This window comes from Palaemon carinicauda, chromosome 9 (genome assembly GCF_036898095.1).
Source record: "Palaemon carinicauda isolate YSFRI2023 chromosome 9, ASM3689809v2, whole genome shotgun sequence".
NCBI classification, from domain to species: Eukaryota; Metazoa; Arthropoda; class Malacostraca; order Decapoda; family Palaemonidae; genus Palaemon; species Palaemon carinicauda.
This window is the reverse complement of record NC_090733.1, coordinates 123,745,625-123,760,197: the sequence shown is the minus strand read 5'-3', so window position 1 is coordinate 123,760,197 and position 14,573 is coordinate 123,745,625. Positions and strand designations below refer to the sequence as shown.

The 14,573-nt window shown below is 41.9% G+C and overlaps 1 protein-coding gene across 2 annotated transcripts in view; it reads left to right on the top strand.

The window, feature by feature from the left end:
- LOC137647123 (uncharacterized) overlaps window positions 1-14,573 on the top strand; it is a 44,095-nt gene that overhangs the window by 18,076 nt on the left and 11,446 nt on the right. Inside the window, exons 2-4 of one of the 2 annotated variants that reach the window (XM_068380369.1) lie at window positions 1,360-1,722; window positions 5,378-5,513; window positions 6,311-7,051. In XM_068380369.1, coding sequence (XP_068236470.1) covers window positions 1,364-1,722; window positions 5,378-5,513; window positions 6,311-7,051 — 1,236 coding nt within the window. In that variant the 5' untranslated portion in view covers window positions 1,360-1,363. Of the gene's footprint in view, window positions 1-1,307; window positions 1,723-5,377; window positions 5,514-6,310; window positions 7,052-14,573 lie in introns of both variants that reach the window. The other variant, XM_068380370.1, reaches the window with a different exon arrangement.

Genomic DNA, 14,573 nt, shown 5'->3' with positions numbered 1-14,573 from the left:
GAAGAGCCAGTGGCTATTCTATATCTTTATTTTTTCTCTAAATGGTTTTGGCATATCTCAAGGTCAAAGAACTCTGGAAAATAAGGAAAATTTAGTGCTTCTAAGGTACCATTTCAATATACAGTATTAAGGATTTATTATGGGTTTTTAGGCTGAGGAACGAATTAAATCAATTACCATGTATTCTTATGGGAATATTTGCTCCAACATACGATCGTTTTAACATACGAAGTAGTTTCTGGAACGAATTAAGATCGTATGTAGAGGTATCACTGTACTTGGGTTCACTCTGAACATTAGGCCGATATTCACATTCATGGTGAATGCATTTGCAACTTCATCTGTGACTAATATACAGTATTTTAAAAATAGTAATACTGTAGTTCTTAAAGGTGGCTTATTGTAAACAATCGCCTAGTATTTTCCAAGGGAATATGATTTGACACTAAATATTTGGACCATTGTAATCAACTTTGGGAGTATTGTGTCCTAAAATTGCAAGTTCTATGTTTTATAAATTTTACTTTGGTATGTCCTTTTAAATAGTAAAGTAATGGCTTTAGTGGGGCTGTAGTATTTTCTTTAACAAAACAGATTTCTAAATGGTAGAGGGCGAATAAGAAAGAGGCCATTTAAAGGCACAAGATATACTTGCAATATTCTTAAATCAACATTGATTGTGAGAGTATGAAGAGTAACATGCAATATCACCTGTTGCAAAATATTTTGTTCCATGTCTAGTTCTGTGACTGCGAAGTTACAAATATTCTATTCATTTTCAAGTTTCATTTAGGTCTCGTCCGGAATTGGAACCAACGGTAAACCACATTAAAGGTTGCACAAAGTAATAATTGTATATTACAAAATTATTTCTCATCCCAATTGTTTTGGGTGTGTCATCCCAAGCTAGAGTGCATTTCTATTGTTATCGGTAACTAGTGGAAGACTATTGAATACTTTTCATTGGAAACACTTTTCAAGTGATTAATGGAATCCCAACACCAGTTTAGTTGAAACTCTCGATGCCCTTCCCTTCCATGTATTCTTTAGTAGGAACAGTAAAATACTCTGTATTTCAAATCCACTGTTTACAGAGAAAATACTTTTTGAGTTAAATACTGACGCTCTTGTTAGAATACACCACATTCAAATGTAAGTCCTCCACCTCAGTGAAAGGCTTATGTTTTTAACATTACCATGTCTTCAAGGGATCCACACCTCTGAAGAATTGAATTGGATGCTTGTATAAGGCCTTTTGTAAGCTGCTGTGTATTAACTTTATTTTCTTTCCCTTTATCTGCTGCCAGACATTTCGAGATGTTTGGTTGCTGCTAAGTTGGTTAATTCCTGTGTTTCCAGCAATATGTTCGCTAAGGATTCAGGAACTGGGAGAGCAAGAGGGCAGTCTTCCTGGGGAAATAATGACTGGAGAGGTTATGATAAGGAATCCAGTTTTGGACGCAACCAGTCCCATGACACTAAGGATGATTTTCAACATCAGGGCTTTGGAAGAAACCTAGACCGGGAAGATTCAAATACTTCGAAAATTGTTTGCCAGAATTATCTTCAGAATAAGTGTATGCGTGGCAACAATTGCCTGTTTCTACACCCTCCTAGTGCATCGGGTTCATCAAGTTCAAACCTTAAGAGACAACAGAATCCTTGGCTTAACTTCTGCATAGATTTCCAAAGAGGACAGTGTCCATTCTCAGATGATTGCAGGTTAGTGCTCAACATTCAGAAGGCTTAATTTACAGGTCTGCCGAGTATATTGGCCATTTTAGAGGTAACAGTCTAGTGTTTCTTTATACAGTCCATATTTCTCTTATGGGAATTTCATCCATATATATTTAAGATATTTCAGGTCAGGTCAGGTAATAAGAATTTAGAAACTAGGGCTTTTATTTAAAATAGTTGAAAGCCCTCTCTTTGGAATTGTTCCCAGGAGGTCTGAATAAGTTCAAGATATGAATTTTTAAGGTAAGTATTCTTTGTAGAGAAAAAAGGATAATGGATCTGAGGGATCATTTAAATAGGATCTTCTTAATTCATCTCCAAGACTTTTGGAATTTGAACATTTTCAAAGATGTTGAGGAAATAAGAATGCAGATTTTATTTGGATTAAGGTTGCCTGAAGGTTTTAACCTTGCAGTTTGCTTTTGTATACAGGTAAGTAGATATAGTAGGAAGAGTTCTCTGCAACTTGAAAATCTATAAAGATTTCTGTCCATATAATGAGGTTGATCTTAACTGAGATTGATATTACCTGTTTGACAGGGATTTAAGATCTTGGCAATTAATATAGTTCTGTACTTTTGATTATCTTCCCATCAGAAATTTATTTATGTCTGAAGGCTTTGATGCATTCTTGCATCGGAAACATCTAGTGATGTCTTTTGTCAGTTCCCATCTAGCGATGAGGGAGTGCTCTGGGAGATTTGTTAATGCTTCTGATAGTTGCTCTTTATAGCAACAAGAAATGCTATTGATTCTACACTGTACATTCTGGAGATGGTAATGCTAATTCAAGTTCCAAAGTTGGGGAACTCTTTTTCTCCTTAGATTTATAGCATTCAGTATACAGTATGTACTGTATGTCTGAACAAATATACTGTACTGTACCATCTTTTCTTCACATAAGCCAGCGTTGAGTATGTTTGAAAGGCCAGCTCTCAATCTCAAAGGTTCTTGTGACTGACTTGGCCTTCGTCTGGCTTCAAACCTCTACATTATGTTCTTGGTGCAAGTTGCTGTTTATGTAGATGAAATAAGTTTGGATGACACGTCAAGTTTATTGGCTCTATGGCTTATTTTATAATTAATACAGTATTCTACTGCACTTTTTACCCTAGATTTTTCAAGTCTACTTCTCCTGGCAGTTACCTTGTCTTAATTTTACTTGTTAACATACCACTTCTAATTTTTTTTCAAGCAAATAGTCATTATTGTGGCCCTTTACATCCCAGGAGCAGGTGATCCGTGCCAATTGTTGGTTTTGTCATTGGTTCGACATTAACAATTGTAGTTTTAGAGAATGTCATTGCAATTTATGATTTACTCTGTAGTAGTGTAATTCAAGTTTAGTATAAGTACATTCATAAAGTTCATTTGGATCACATCAGCTTTGCAGGTGAGTTGCATCCAGTGTTTGAATGTAAGAAAATAATAAGACTGATTATTTGAGAGAGAATTGTGTGGAAAGGGTTCGATTTTTATGCTAGGTATTGTAATTTTTTATATTTTATATTAAGACCCTTTCCACAACTTGAGGAGAATTGTTAGAGAAAATATTTTGAAAATTTTACAGAGGAAGCAAGCAAGTCAGGAATTTTAGGAGAACATACACAAGACAGTTTTATGTAAGGGAGTAATTTGATGTTAAAACCTAACTGATATTGATAATGTTGGAGAGAATTATAGTTTTGGCTCCTAATGCGCCTACAGTAATTTTTTAAGAGAGCTTATGATATTTTAAGAACAGTGCCCTCTGAAGCATTGTTACTTGTTGTCCGAGTTAAAGGCAATCAATTGAAGGGGATACAGCCCAGAATTAGTTTATATAAAATTGTTTCACAGACATTGCTAGTTTTCAAGTTTTTTTTTTTCATTTAAATTTGTCAAAGCTATTAAAGAATACAGTAGTTTACATAGAGCTGAATTTAGTGAAGGTAATGGTGCTCATACATATAGATTTTTTTTTTTATTGATTAACCCTTTCACCCCCTGGCTATTGGGAACTTTCCAACCCTTAACCCCCAGGGGTTATTTGTTTTTAAGCACATTTTGCAGTATATTTTTTTTAAATTGCTCTAACAGCCTTAATTTTTGTCATAGAGATGTCAAGTTGGTCTCATTCTCTTGGAAAATGCCCGAAGTTTCTCAAAAAATTATCAAAAATATGTCAAAAAAAAGGTAAATGGCAGTTTTTTGCAAGGACGTACCGGTATGTCCGTGGGGGTAAAGGGATGAGTTTTGTGAAATACCAGTACGTCCTTTTGCGGGTAAAAGGGTTAATATAGTATGCCTTAGTTTCATTTGGATAAGTGTATGTATTAATCAGATATTCCTTGGTTATCCCTGAATTAAAGGTCAGGCATTTTTAGATCTTAATAAAGTAAGGCAATACTGCACTATATATGTTAATGTTTTCAGATTTTTTAAAGTTTCTCTCCCAATTAAATGCACGGACATTGAAAAGGGCAAGGTAGTTTTGATTAAGATGGTGTGTTAAGAAGATACGAGCAAGGAAATTGTTACCATTTGATTTATTGTATTAAAACGTAAGGTTGATAAAATTGAGGAAATGTTGTTGAACTGTGCTAGGAAGAGTGCAAAGGAAGAATTGCAAAATGTTGAAGATTGAGGCCTAAGGAATACAGTGCACAGTGTAAGAAGTACTATAAAGGGAATACAATTAGTTTGAGTGGTATTTATAGAGTTCCTTTTTTGGATGATAATAGGTTGTGAAAGGCTGAAGGCATTTGTTTTGGGTGACTGGTGCATGGAAGGGTGAAGGTTTTTATTTGTGAACACACACTCCTTTTTGTGAATGGCTTTACTTTGCATTTTAACTTCTCTTAGTTCAGTTGTTCCCTTTAACTAATCAAGTGAGTCTTATTCTTCTTGTAAGTGGCCTATTTTCAGTCTTGAAGGGTTTCATGTAAAGTATACTGTAGTGGTTTACCTACACCATTGATTCATGTTTTTAGACTGAAGGAGATTTTGTTTTTTGGTAAAAGGTAGGTCAAGGCAAGCTTAAAAAGGAAGAAAGATGGCAGATGTGTAGTAAAAGGCCCACTGTAAGTTGTATTGGCTGCAGAATATAGTAGTCATAGGTTTTGCATTATGTCAGTTTCATTTGATACAATCTGAAGTTGTAAATAAGGGTTTAAGAAATGTCTTCAGTTTTCATTATTTTGCTCTGATAGGTTTGGAACTTTAGGGTAAAAAGTTTATTACGTGAATTCTTGATTTAAATTTTTGGACAGTTTCTCCAGTAATTTTTTTTTTTTTTTATTGATGCTCGACATACTTTTTTCAAATGAATTAGGTTTTTTTTAGTTCACGAGAAATACTTCTGTTAAAACGAATGGAAGGCCATATTGAGCTTTAACAACACTCTTCAAGACTTGGTTGAAAGGCCATTAAAGCTTTAACAACACTCTTCAAGACTTGGTTGAAAGGAGGCGTGTGTGGTTGTTTATGAAGGAAATTGATACAGTTTGGTTGTAGAATGTGAAGTGAATTTTATAATATTATTTACTGCTATGGTTTTCTGTTTTGAGAGTTTGTGTTTTAACAGTGCTATAATGCATTTATATTTTTCAGCAAATTGATTATTAAGAATTGTTGTTGACGGAACTATTTATGCCAACAGACTGTTGCATGTCAGTAGAAGGGATGAAACTGAATATCAAACTACGGGTGACATTCCTGCTGGTGTGGTGGAACAGGCTATGTCAAAAGCAATGGTTATGGAATGGGCATATATTGGCAATCATCCACATTGCAAGGTAGGTTGTTGTTAAGTGTATAATGTAAATTTTCTAGTAGATTACTCTCAAGTTTCTTGTATTAACCCTTTTACCCCCAGGCCTAACCCCGAGGGGTTATTTTTTTTCAAGCACATTTTGTAGTATATATTTTTTAAAATTGCTCTAACAGCCTTAATTTCCGTGATAGAGAGGTCAGGTTGGTTTCATTATCTTGGAAAATGCCTGAAGTTTCTCAAAATATTATCAAAAATATGCAAATGTAAATTTTCTAGTAGATTAATCTCAAGTTTCTTGTATTAACCCTTTTACCCCCAGGCTATTTGGAACTTTCCAACCCTTAACCCCCAGGGGGTATTTTTTTTTTCAAGCACATTTTGCAGTATATTTTTTTTTAAATTGCTCTAACAGCCTTAATTTTCGTCATAGAGAGGTCAGGTTGGTCTCATTCTCTTGGAAAATGCCTGAAGTTTCTCAAAAAATTATAAAAAATATGCAAAAAAAATGTAAATAGCAGTTTTTTGCAAGGACGTACCGGTACGTCCATGGGGGTAAAAGGATGAGTTTTATGAAACGTACCAGTACGTCCTTTGGGGGTAGAAGGGTTAATATCTGGTAGTTCAATTCAATGTTTTGACAGCATAAATTGTTATATAAATCTGTTCAATGTTTTGCCAGCATAAATTGTTATATAAATCTGTTCAATGTTTTGACAGCATTAATTGTTATATAAATCTGTTCAATGTTTTGACAGCATAAATTGTTATATAAATCTGTGTAATGTAATAATTTCTTGAATTTTTACAAACTTTCTCCAGGAGTACCTTCAAGGAGCATGTAGCATGAGGGGGTGCAATTATCGACATCTGAACACAGATCAGTATGTTGTTGAAGTTTTAGCAGCCTTGAGAGAAAAGTTTATGATACCTCATGATGAAATGTTCCAAGACGGCAAAGGAAGTGGCTTTGCTGGGGAGAAACAAGGAGGCGGTCAGTTTGGAATGCATCAGCCTGATTCAAAAAGGTTTGGAATGAGGCAGGGGGACAACGAGTTTGGCATGAACCAGCGAGGAAATGACCAGTTCGGAATGCGTCAACAGGATGACAACGACAGTTTTGGAATGGGTACAAGAGGGGGAGATCAGTTTGGAATGCGGCAGGGTCTCCGGGATAATTTCGGAGGCAACGATTTTGAGCCAGATACGAAACGTATGAGAGGGATGGATTTTGATATGGACAAGATTCCGAGAAACATGAAAGAAGGAAGTGAGAATTCTCGTGGTGTGGTCAATGAGGACTTTTTAGATGATCTCAGAAGACAGAACATCAAAATTAATAAGACCAATGAAGATGTAAGAAAATCTGCTCAGAATTTGGAAACGGAAAACCAAGAACTTCGTAAAGCTCTAAGACTGGCGCTAGACCTTAATGCCCATGCAAGAAATTTACAAGAATTCAGAGACCACTTAAGAGAGATACAAACAACACTGAGAAAAAGAGGCTACAGAGTAGAACGATATTCTAAATCAGGTTCCTGGAGTGATATGCCAGTGGATAGAGTAAGTATTAATGTTTTGATTGTTGGGTTAAAGATGCACTTCTATTTGTAATTTGATCAGAACCAGTGCTGTAAGAAAACTTTATTTTCAATATTAAACTTACCCGATAATCATGTAGCTGTCAACTCCGTTGCCCGACAGAATTCTATGGAGGGATACGCCAGCTATCACAATACTAGAAGGGGGTGTACTTACCAGCGCCACCTGTGGCCAGGTACTATAGTACTTCTTGTTGACACCTCCTCAATTTTTCCTCTGTCGTGCTTCCGGCAAGACGTTCTGGGATACGCTTATGATCTTCGAGTATTTTCACGGCTTTTGGTGAAGTATTCTCTCAGATTTCGGCTGTCGCTTTACTGGAAAACTTCTATATTAGCTTAGATAGCGATTATTTAGTCCTGATTAACGGTTAACGATCTTTTGCTTGATTTTGAAACCCCACTTGGCTAACTCTTTTGATTCAAGATGTCTGACATTTCACAAGCCCCCACCCATAGACGATGTAGGTCTTGTAATAGGCGTATTCCGAAGGCCTCGGTAGATCCTCACACCGCTTGTTCTGACTGTAGGGAAAGACCCTGTCAGTTAGAAGATCGATGTGAGGAATGCGCCGGACTTTCGGAACTTGATTTTGTCCGTCTTCTTAAGTATTCAACCAAGTTAGAGAGAGAGAGAGAGAGTTAGGAGGAGTTCTTCTCACTCTTCACTTTTTTCCTCACCTCATGATCCCCTACCTTTTCCTTCCCCTGTAGTGGCTACCCCCGAACCTACTATTTGCCCTCAGCCTGATATGTCTGTTGTTTTGCGTGCCATTCAGGCCTTAGGTGACAAAGTAGAGTCAGTGGTTAGTGATCATAAGTCTCTTATGGCCGAAGTCAAGGAACTTAAGGTCAAGAGTGCAGTGGGTGGAATTAGTGCCAGTGCTGTGACGAGTGCTAGTGTCAGTGCAGTGCCAAGTGCTAGTGTCAGTGTCAGTGTGGTGCGTGAGGATACTTCTGTGCGTGCCAGTCGTCCTCCCAGTCCGGGACCTCTTGCAAGCTCCCAAGCCCAGGGGAGAAGCAATGTCGAAGGGCAAAAGGGTTCGGCAGGCCTTGATCGGCGCACAGAAGTATCCTCGGTGGTTGCGGGCGTGTCTTCCAGAGACCGTCACTCCCACCTGCAGACGATTGAGCCCGTCTTTTACTCGTCTGCTGATCAATTGTCAGGGAAGAAACGCTGGACTCAGGTCTCAAGACCACTCAAACGCAGAGGCCAGACCTCAAGAACTCAACCGGGCTGCAGTCATTGGATCAGCTCTGACTCGCCGCAGTCATCAGTTGAATGCACTCCGCCTAAGAGGAGTAAGGTTCTGCCACAACAGATCTCTGCTGTTAAGGCTTTACCTCAGCAGACCTTAGTGTCTGCCGACCCCAAGTTGACTCTACTGCAGTCCATGCAGTCACAACTTGCGGTCTTGATGCGTGAGTGTCAGGCTGAGAAGGTTACACCTCCTCCTGCGATCGCTCCGCCTGACCGCAGTACTGCCTGCCAGGCGTACGATGTTGAGGCTCCTCAGGATACCTTACCACGTTCTGAGTTTACTGTTTCCAGTGGTGTGCAGCTCCCTCCGCCTTCCTTAAGGCAACCTCAGCAATGGGAACAGGAAGCTTATACCTTACTTCCTCCGCTTCCACTTGCAGTTCCACCAGTGAGGCAACACTCTCTTGAGGTACAACAACCTCTCCCATCCATGAGTCAGTCTCCTCAGCTCTCGCTGCAGCGAGCTCAACCCTCCTCAAGGCAAGCACAACACCTTAGCCTTGCGCCTCAGGAACCTCAACTCGCGAGACAATTACTGTGTTCTGCGCAGCCACTACCTCATCGCTCACAGCTCACACCTCAGGAACCTCAACTCGTTCCTCAGGAACTTGCTACTGCGCATCCGCCAACCACTCAGCAAGCGCAACCCTTGAGTTCAGACACTCATGCTAGGAGTCAGCCTCCTCCACCCATGCGCCTACCTTCTGCTACTTCTTTTGATCAGCCTTTGCAGTCTGAGCCTCAGGTGTTCCCTCAACAGAGTCTTGAAGAGGAAACCACAAATATTGTTGTTCCAGCTCGTGCTGACTCTGCTGTTCAGCATACCTTACCGATCTCTTCGCTACACTCTGGTGATGAGGCGTCTGATGATGAGGCGGCACACCTGGATCCCTCATCAGACGTGGATGAATCCGTCTTCTCCACCTTCTATTGACTTTCGTAAGGTCTTGGCTCTGTTTAGGGAGGTATACCCAGACCACTTTGTCTCTGCTATCCCCCGCTCTCCGCCATCTGAGTTTTCGCTGGGCATGCAGCCAGCTAAGTCTACTTATACTAAGCTAGTCTTAGCAAGGTCCTCTAAGAGAGCGTTAAGGATCTTAGGGGAGTGGTTGCAGACTAAGCAACACCTTGGAAAGACTTCGTTCATGTTTCCTCCGACTAAGCTCACTTCTAAAGCGGGCGTTTGGTATGCCACAGGAGAGGAACCAGGCTTGGGAGTACCTGCCTCTGCCCAGGCTGACTTCTCAAGTCTGGTAGACTCGCCTCGTAGAACAGCAATGAGGCGCTCTAAGGTTTGCTGGACCTTCTCAGACCTTGATCACTTCCTGAAGGGTGTTTTTAGAGCATTTGAGATGTTCAACTTCCTAGACTGGTGCCTGGGGGCCCTCAGCAAGAAGACCTCCCCTGCGGACAAGGATTCTGCCATGCTATTAATGTCCTGCATGGATAAGGCCATTAGAGATGGATCTGGCGAGCTTGCTTCGATGTTTGTGTCAGGGGTTCTTAAGAAAAGGGAACAGCTATGTACCTTCCTTTCCTCCAGCATCACACCTTGTCAAAGGTCTCAACTCCTTTTCGCTCCGCTCTCGAAGTTCCTCTTCCCCGAAGAGCTTGTTAAGGACTTGTCTGCTGCCCTGATACAAAAGGACACACATGATCTTGTGGCCTCATCGGCTCGTAAGACTAAGGTTGCTACCTCAGTCCCCAGGACTTATCGCACCCCAGTGGCTGATACTCCTGCTACGAGGTTCATACCGCCCTTTCGTGGTAGAGCCCCCAGCCGAGGAAGCTCCCGTCCAGACTCTTCCAGGAGCAAGTCTAGGAAAAGTTCCAAGGCTTCTAAAGGAAAAAACTGACTCTCCGCATCTCCAGACAGCAGTAGGAGCCAGACTCAAGATCTTCTGGCAAGCCTGGGAAAAGAGAGGTGCAGACGCCCAGTCTGTCAGTTGGCTGAGGGAGGGTTACAGGATACCATTCTGCCGCAAACCCCCTCTGACCACATCTCCCATCAACCTCTCTCCCAACTACAAAGAAGAGGACAAGAGGCTAGCGTTGCACCAGGAGGTGTCGCTCCTTGTACAGAAGAAGGCAGTGGTTATAGTCCGGGACCATCAATCCCCGGGCTTCTACAACCGTCTCTTTCTGGTGGCCAAGAAGACAGGAGGTTGGAGACCGGTGCTGGACGTCAGCGCGCTCAATGCGTATGTCACCAAGCAGACGTTCACGATGGAGACGACGAAGTCGGTCCTAGCAGCGGTCAGGCAGGAGGACTGGATGGTCTCGTTGGACCTGAAAGATGCCTACTTTCACGTTCCTATTCATCCAGACTCCCAACCTTTCCTGAGATTCGTTTTTGGAAAGGTTGTCTACCAATTCCAAGCCCTGTGTTTTGGCCTAAGCACAGCTCCTATGGTGTTTACGCATCTGATGAGGAATATAGCAAAATTCCTCCACTTATCGGACATCAGAGCCTCCCTTTACTTAGACGACTGGCTGTTGAGAGCCTCCACGAGTCGTCGCTGTCTGGAGAGTCTCAACTGGACTTTGGACTTAATCAGAGAACTGGGTCTGTTAGTCAACATAGAAAAGTCTCAGCTCATTCCCTCCCAATCCATTGTGTACCTGGGAATGGAGATTCGGAGTCAGGATTTTCGGGCTTTTCCATCGGCCCCAAGGATAAGCCAAGCCCTAGATTGCATCATGAGCATGCTGAAGAGGAGCAGTTGCTCTGTGAGACAGTGGATGAGTCTCACAGGGACCCTTTCATCGCTGGCCCTGTTCGTCGAGCTAGGGAGACTCCACCTCCGCCCTCTTCAATTCCATCTTGCAGCTCATTGGGACAAGGGTTTGACTCTCGAAGCAGTCTCTATCCCAGTCACCAAAGAGATGAAGACCACTCTCTTGTGGTGGAAGACCAATCTCCTTCTCAGGGAGGGCCTATCGTTGGCTATTCAGACCCCCAATCTTCATCTCTTCTCAGATGCATCGGACTCGGGCTGGGGTGCGACCTTGAACGGACAGGAATGCTCGGGAACGTGGAACGAGGAACAGGGAACGCTCCACATCAACTGCAAGGAGCTACTAGCAGTTCATTTAGCCCTGCTGAACTTCAAGTCACTCCTGCTAGGCAAGGTGGTGGAGGTGAACTCAGACAACACCACAGCCTTGGCTTACATCTCCAAGCAAGGAGGGACCCATTCGAGGAGCCTATACGAGATCGCAAGGGACCTCCTCATTTGGTCAAGAAGTCAAAACCTCACTTTAGTCACGAGGTTCATTCAGGGCAACATGAACGTCTCAGCAGATCGCCTAAGCAGAAGGAATCAGGTCATTCCCACGGAATGGACCCTCCACAAGAGTGTGTGCAACAGACTTTGGACCTTGTGGGGTCAACCTACCATAGATCTGTTTGCCACCTCCATGACCAAGAGACTTCCGCTGTACTGTTCCCCAGTTCCAGACCCTGCAGCAGTTCATGTGGATGCTTTTCTGCTGAACTGGTCCCATCTCGACCTTTACGCATTTCCACCGTTCAAGATAATAAACAAAGTCCTTCAGAAGTTCATCTCGCACGAAGGGACACGGCTGACGCTGGTTGCTCCCCTTTGGCCTGCAAGAGAATGGTTCACAGAGGTACTTCAATGGCTAGTCGACGTCCCCAGGACTCTACCTCTAAGAGTGGACCTTCTACGTCAACCTCACGTAGACAGGTTGCACCCAAACCTCCACGCTCTTCGGCTGACTGCCTTCAGACTGTCGAAAGATTCGCTAGAGCTAGAGGCTTTTCGAAGGAGGCAGCCAGCGCGATTGCCAGAGCAAGAAGGGTTTCCACTCGTAGAGTCTACCAATCTAAGTGGGAAGTCTTCCGGAGCTGGTGTAGAGCCAATGCAGTATCCTCTACCAATACCTCTGTGACCCAAATAGCTGACTTCCTATTACATCTTAGGAATGAGAGATCCCTTTCAGCCCCTACGATTAAAGGGTACAGGAGTATGTTGGCTTCAGTTCTCCGCCACAGAGGTTTGGACCTTTCTTCCAACAAGGACCTTCAAGACATCCTTAAGTCTTTTGAGACTTCTAAAGAGCGTCGTCTATCCACTCCAGGCTGGAACCTAGACGTAGTCTTAAGGTTCCTTATGTCACCTAGGTTCGAACCTCTCCAGTCAGCTTCCTTCAAGGACCTTACCCTCAAGACACTTTTTCTCGTCTGCCTTGCAACAGCTAAGAGAGTCAGTGAGGTTCATGCCTTCAGCAAGAACATTGGTTTCACGACCGAATCTGCAACATGTTCTTTTCAGCTCGGATTCTTAGCTAAGAACGAACTTCCTTCACGTCCTTGGCCTAGATCGTTTGAAATACCTAGCCTCTCCAACATGGTAGGTAACGAACTAGAGAGAGTTCTTTGCCCTGTCAGAGCTCTCAAGTATTATCTTAATAGGTCTAAACCTATTCGAGGACAGTCAGAAGCCTTATGGTGTGCCATCAAGAAACCTTCGAGGCCCATGTCCAAGAACGGGGTTTCGTATTATATAAGGCTTCTGATTAGAGAAGCCCATTCTCACTTAAAGGAGGAAGACCTTGCGTTGCTGAAGGTAAGGACCTACGAAGTAAGAGCCGTAGCTACTTCGATGGCCTTTAATAAAAACCGTTCTCTGCAGAGCATAATGGATGCAACCTATTGGAGGAGCAAGTCAGTGTTTGCATCATTTTATCTTAAAGATGTCCAGTCTCTTTACGAGAACTGCTACACCCTGGGACCATTCGTAGCAGCGAGTGCAGTAGTAGGTGAGGGCTCAGCCACTACATTCCCTTAATCCCATAACCTTTTTTAACCTTTCTCTTGAATGCTTTTATTGTTGTTTTTATGGTTGTTACGGTAGGCTAAGAAGCCTTCCGCATCCTTTTGATTTGGCGGGTGGTCAATTCATTCTTGAGAAGCGCCTGGGTTAGAGGTTGTGTAGAGGTCCTTTAGTAGGGGTTGCAGCCCTATATACTTTAGCACCTTTGAGTTGATTCAGCCTCCAAGAGGAACGCTGCGCTCAGTAAGGAAGACGAACTTAAAAAAGAGGCAGAGTAACGGTTCAATTCGACTTCCTTACCAGGTACTTATTATTTCATTGTTATTTGAGATAACTGTTATATGAAATATGGGATACTTAGCTATCCTTTAATCTTGTACACTGGTTTTCACCCACCCCCCTGGGTGTGAATCAGCTACATGATTATCGGGTAAGTTTAATATTGAAAAATGTTATTTTTATTAGTAAAATAAATTTTTGAATATACTTACCCGATAATCATGATTTAATTGACCCTCCCTTCCTCCCCATAGAGAACCAGTGGACCGAGGAAAAATTGAGGTGTCAACAAGAAGTACTATAGTACCTGGCCACAGGTGGCGCTGGTAAGTACACCCCCTTCTAGTATTGTGATAGCTGGCGTATCCCTCCATAGAATTCTGTCGGGCAACGGAGTTGACAGCTACATGATTATCGGGTAAGTATATTCAAAAATTTATTTTACTAATACAAATAACATTTTTGGGATTATTAAATAGCTGTGGTACTTGAAATCTAACCAATGGAGCTGTAATGAAAAAGTAATAGAAGAACATTATCTTACTAATTTGTAATCTTATCTTACCGATTATTTTTATGGCACCGAATAACCTCAGTGGTTACAATGCCTGTCCTCGTTTAAATTTAATAATCCAATCCAATGCTACCAAGTCTTTTTTAAACTTGTAAAGGGAAGGTACACATTTTTAACTCTATAACATCATGTTCCTGCACCTTTTAACCGGTACTTATAGTGTGTGTATTTACATACATATGAGCTGTCTTAATGGTTCATGGCTGACGTTTATTTACACAAGCGCAGTCCCTATGAACCTCAAGGCAGAAAAGTGTTTTGTTCTTACACTGTATACAAATCTTCGATAGGGGAGGACTTTAAAAACTTTTAATGAGGTGTCAACAACCGGCCAGTTGTTGAACAGTGTTAGCGGAGAGAAACCCCCCCCACTTACTCGTACTTTCTTACCTTGATCTCAGCCGTGGTTGAAGACAGACATCTCCTTCCACATTACCTGACTTGGCTAAAGTATTAAAAACCTTCACTTTTTCTTTTCAGGTGTGGCTGTGCTTGAGGGTTCAGCATGCGTGTTTGCCTGTGGCACGTTGATGTCCCAGGAGCACGCGGACCCTCTCCGTCTTTGCTCTTC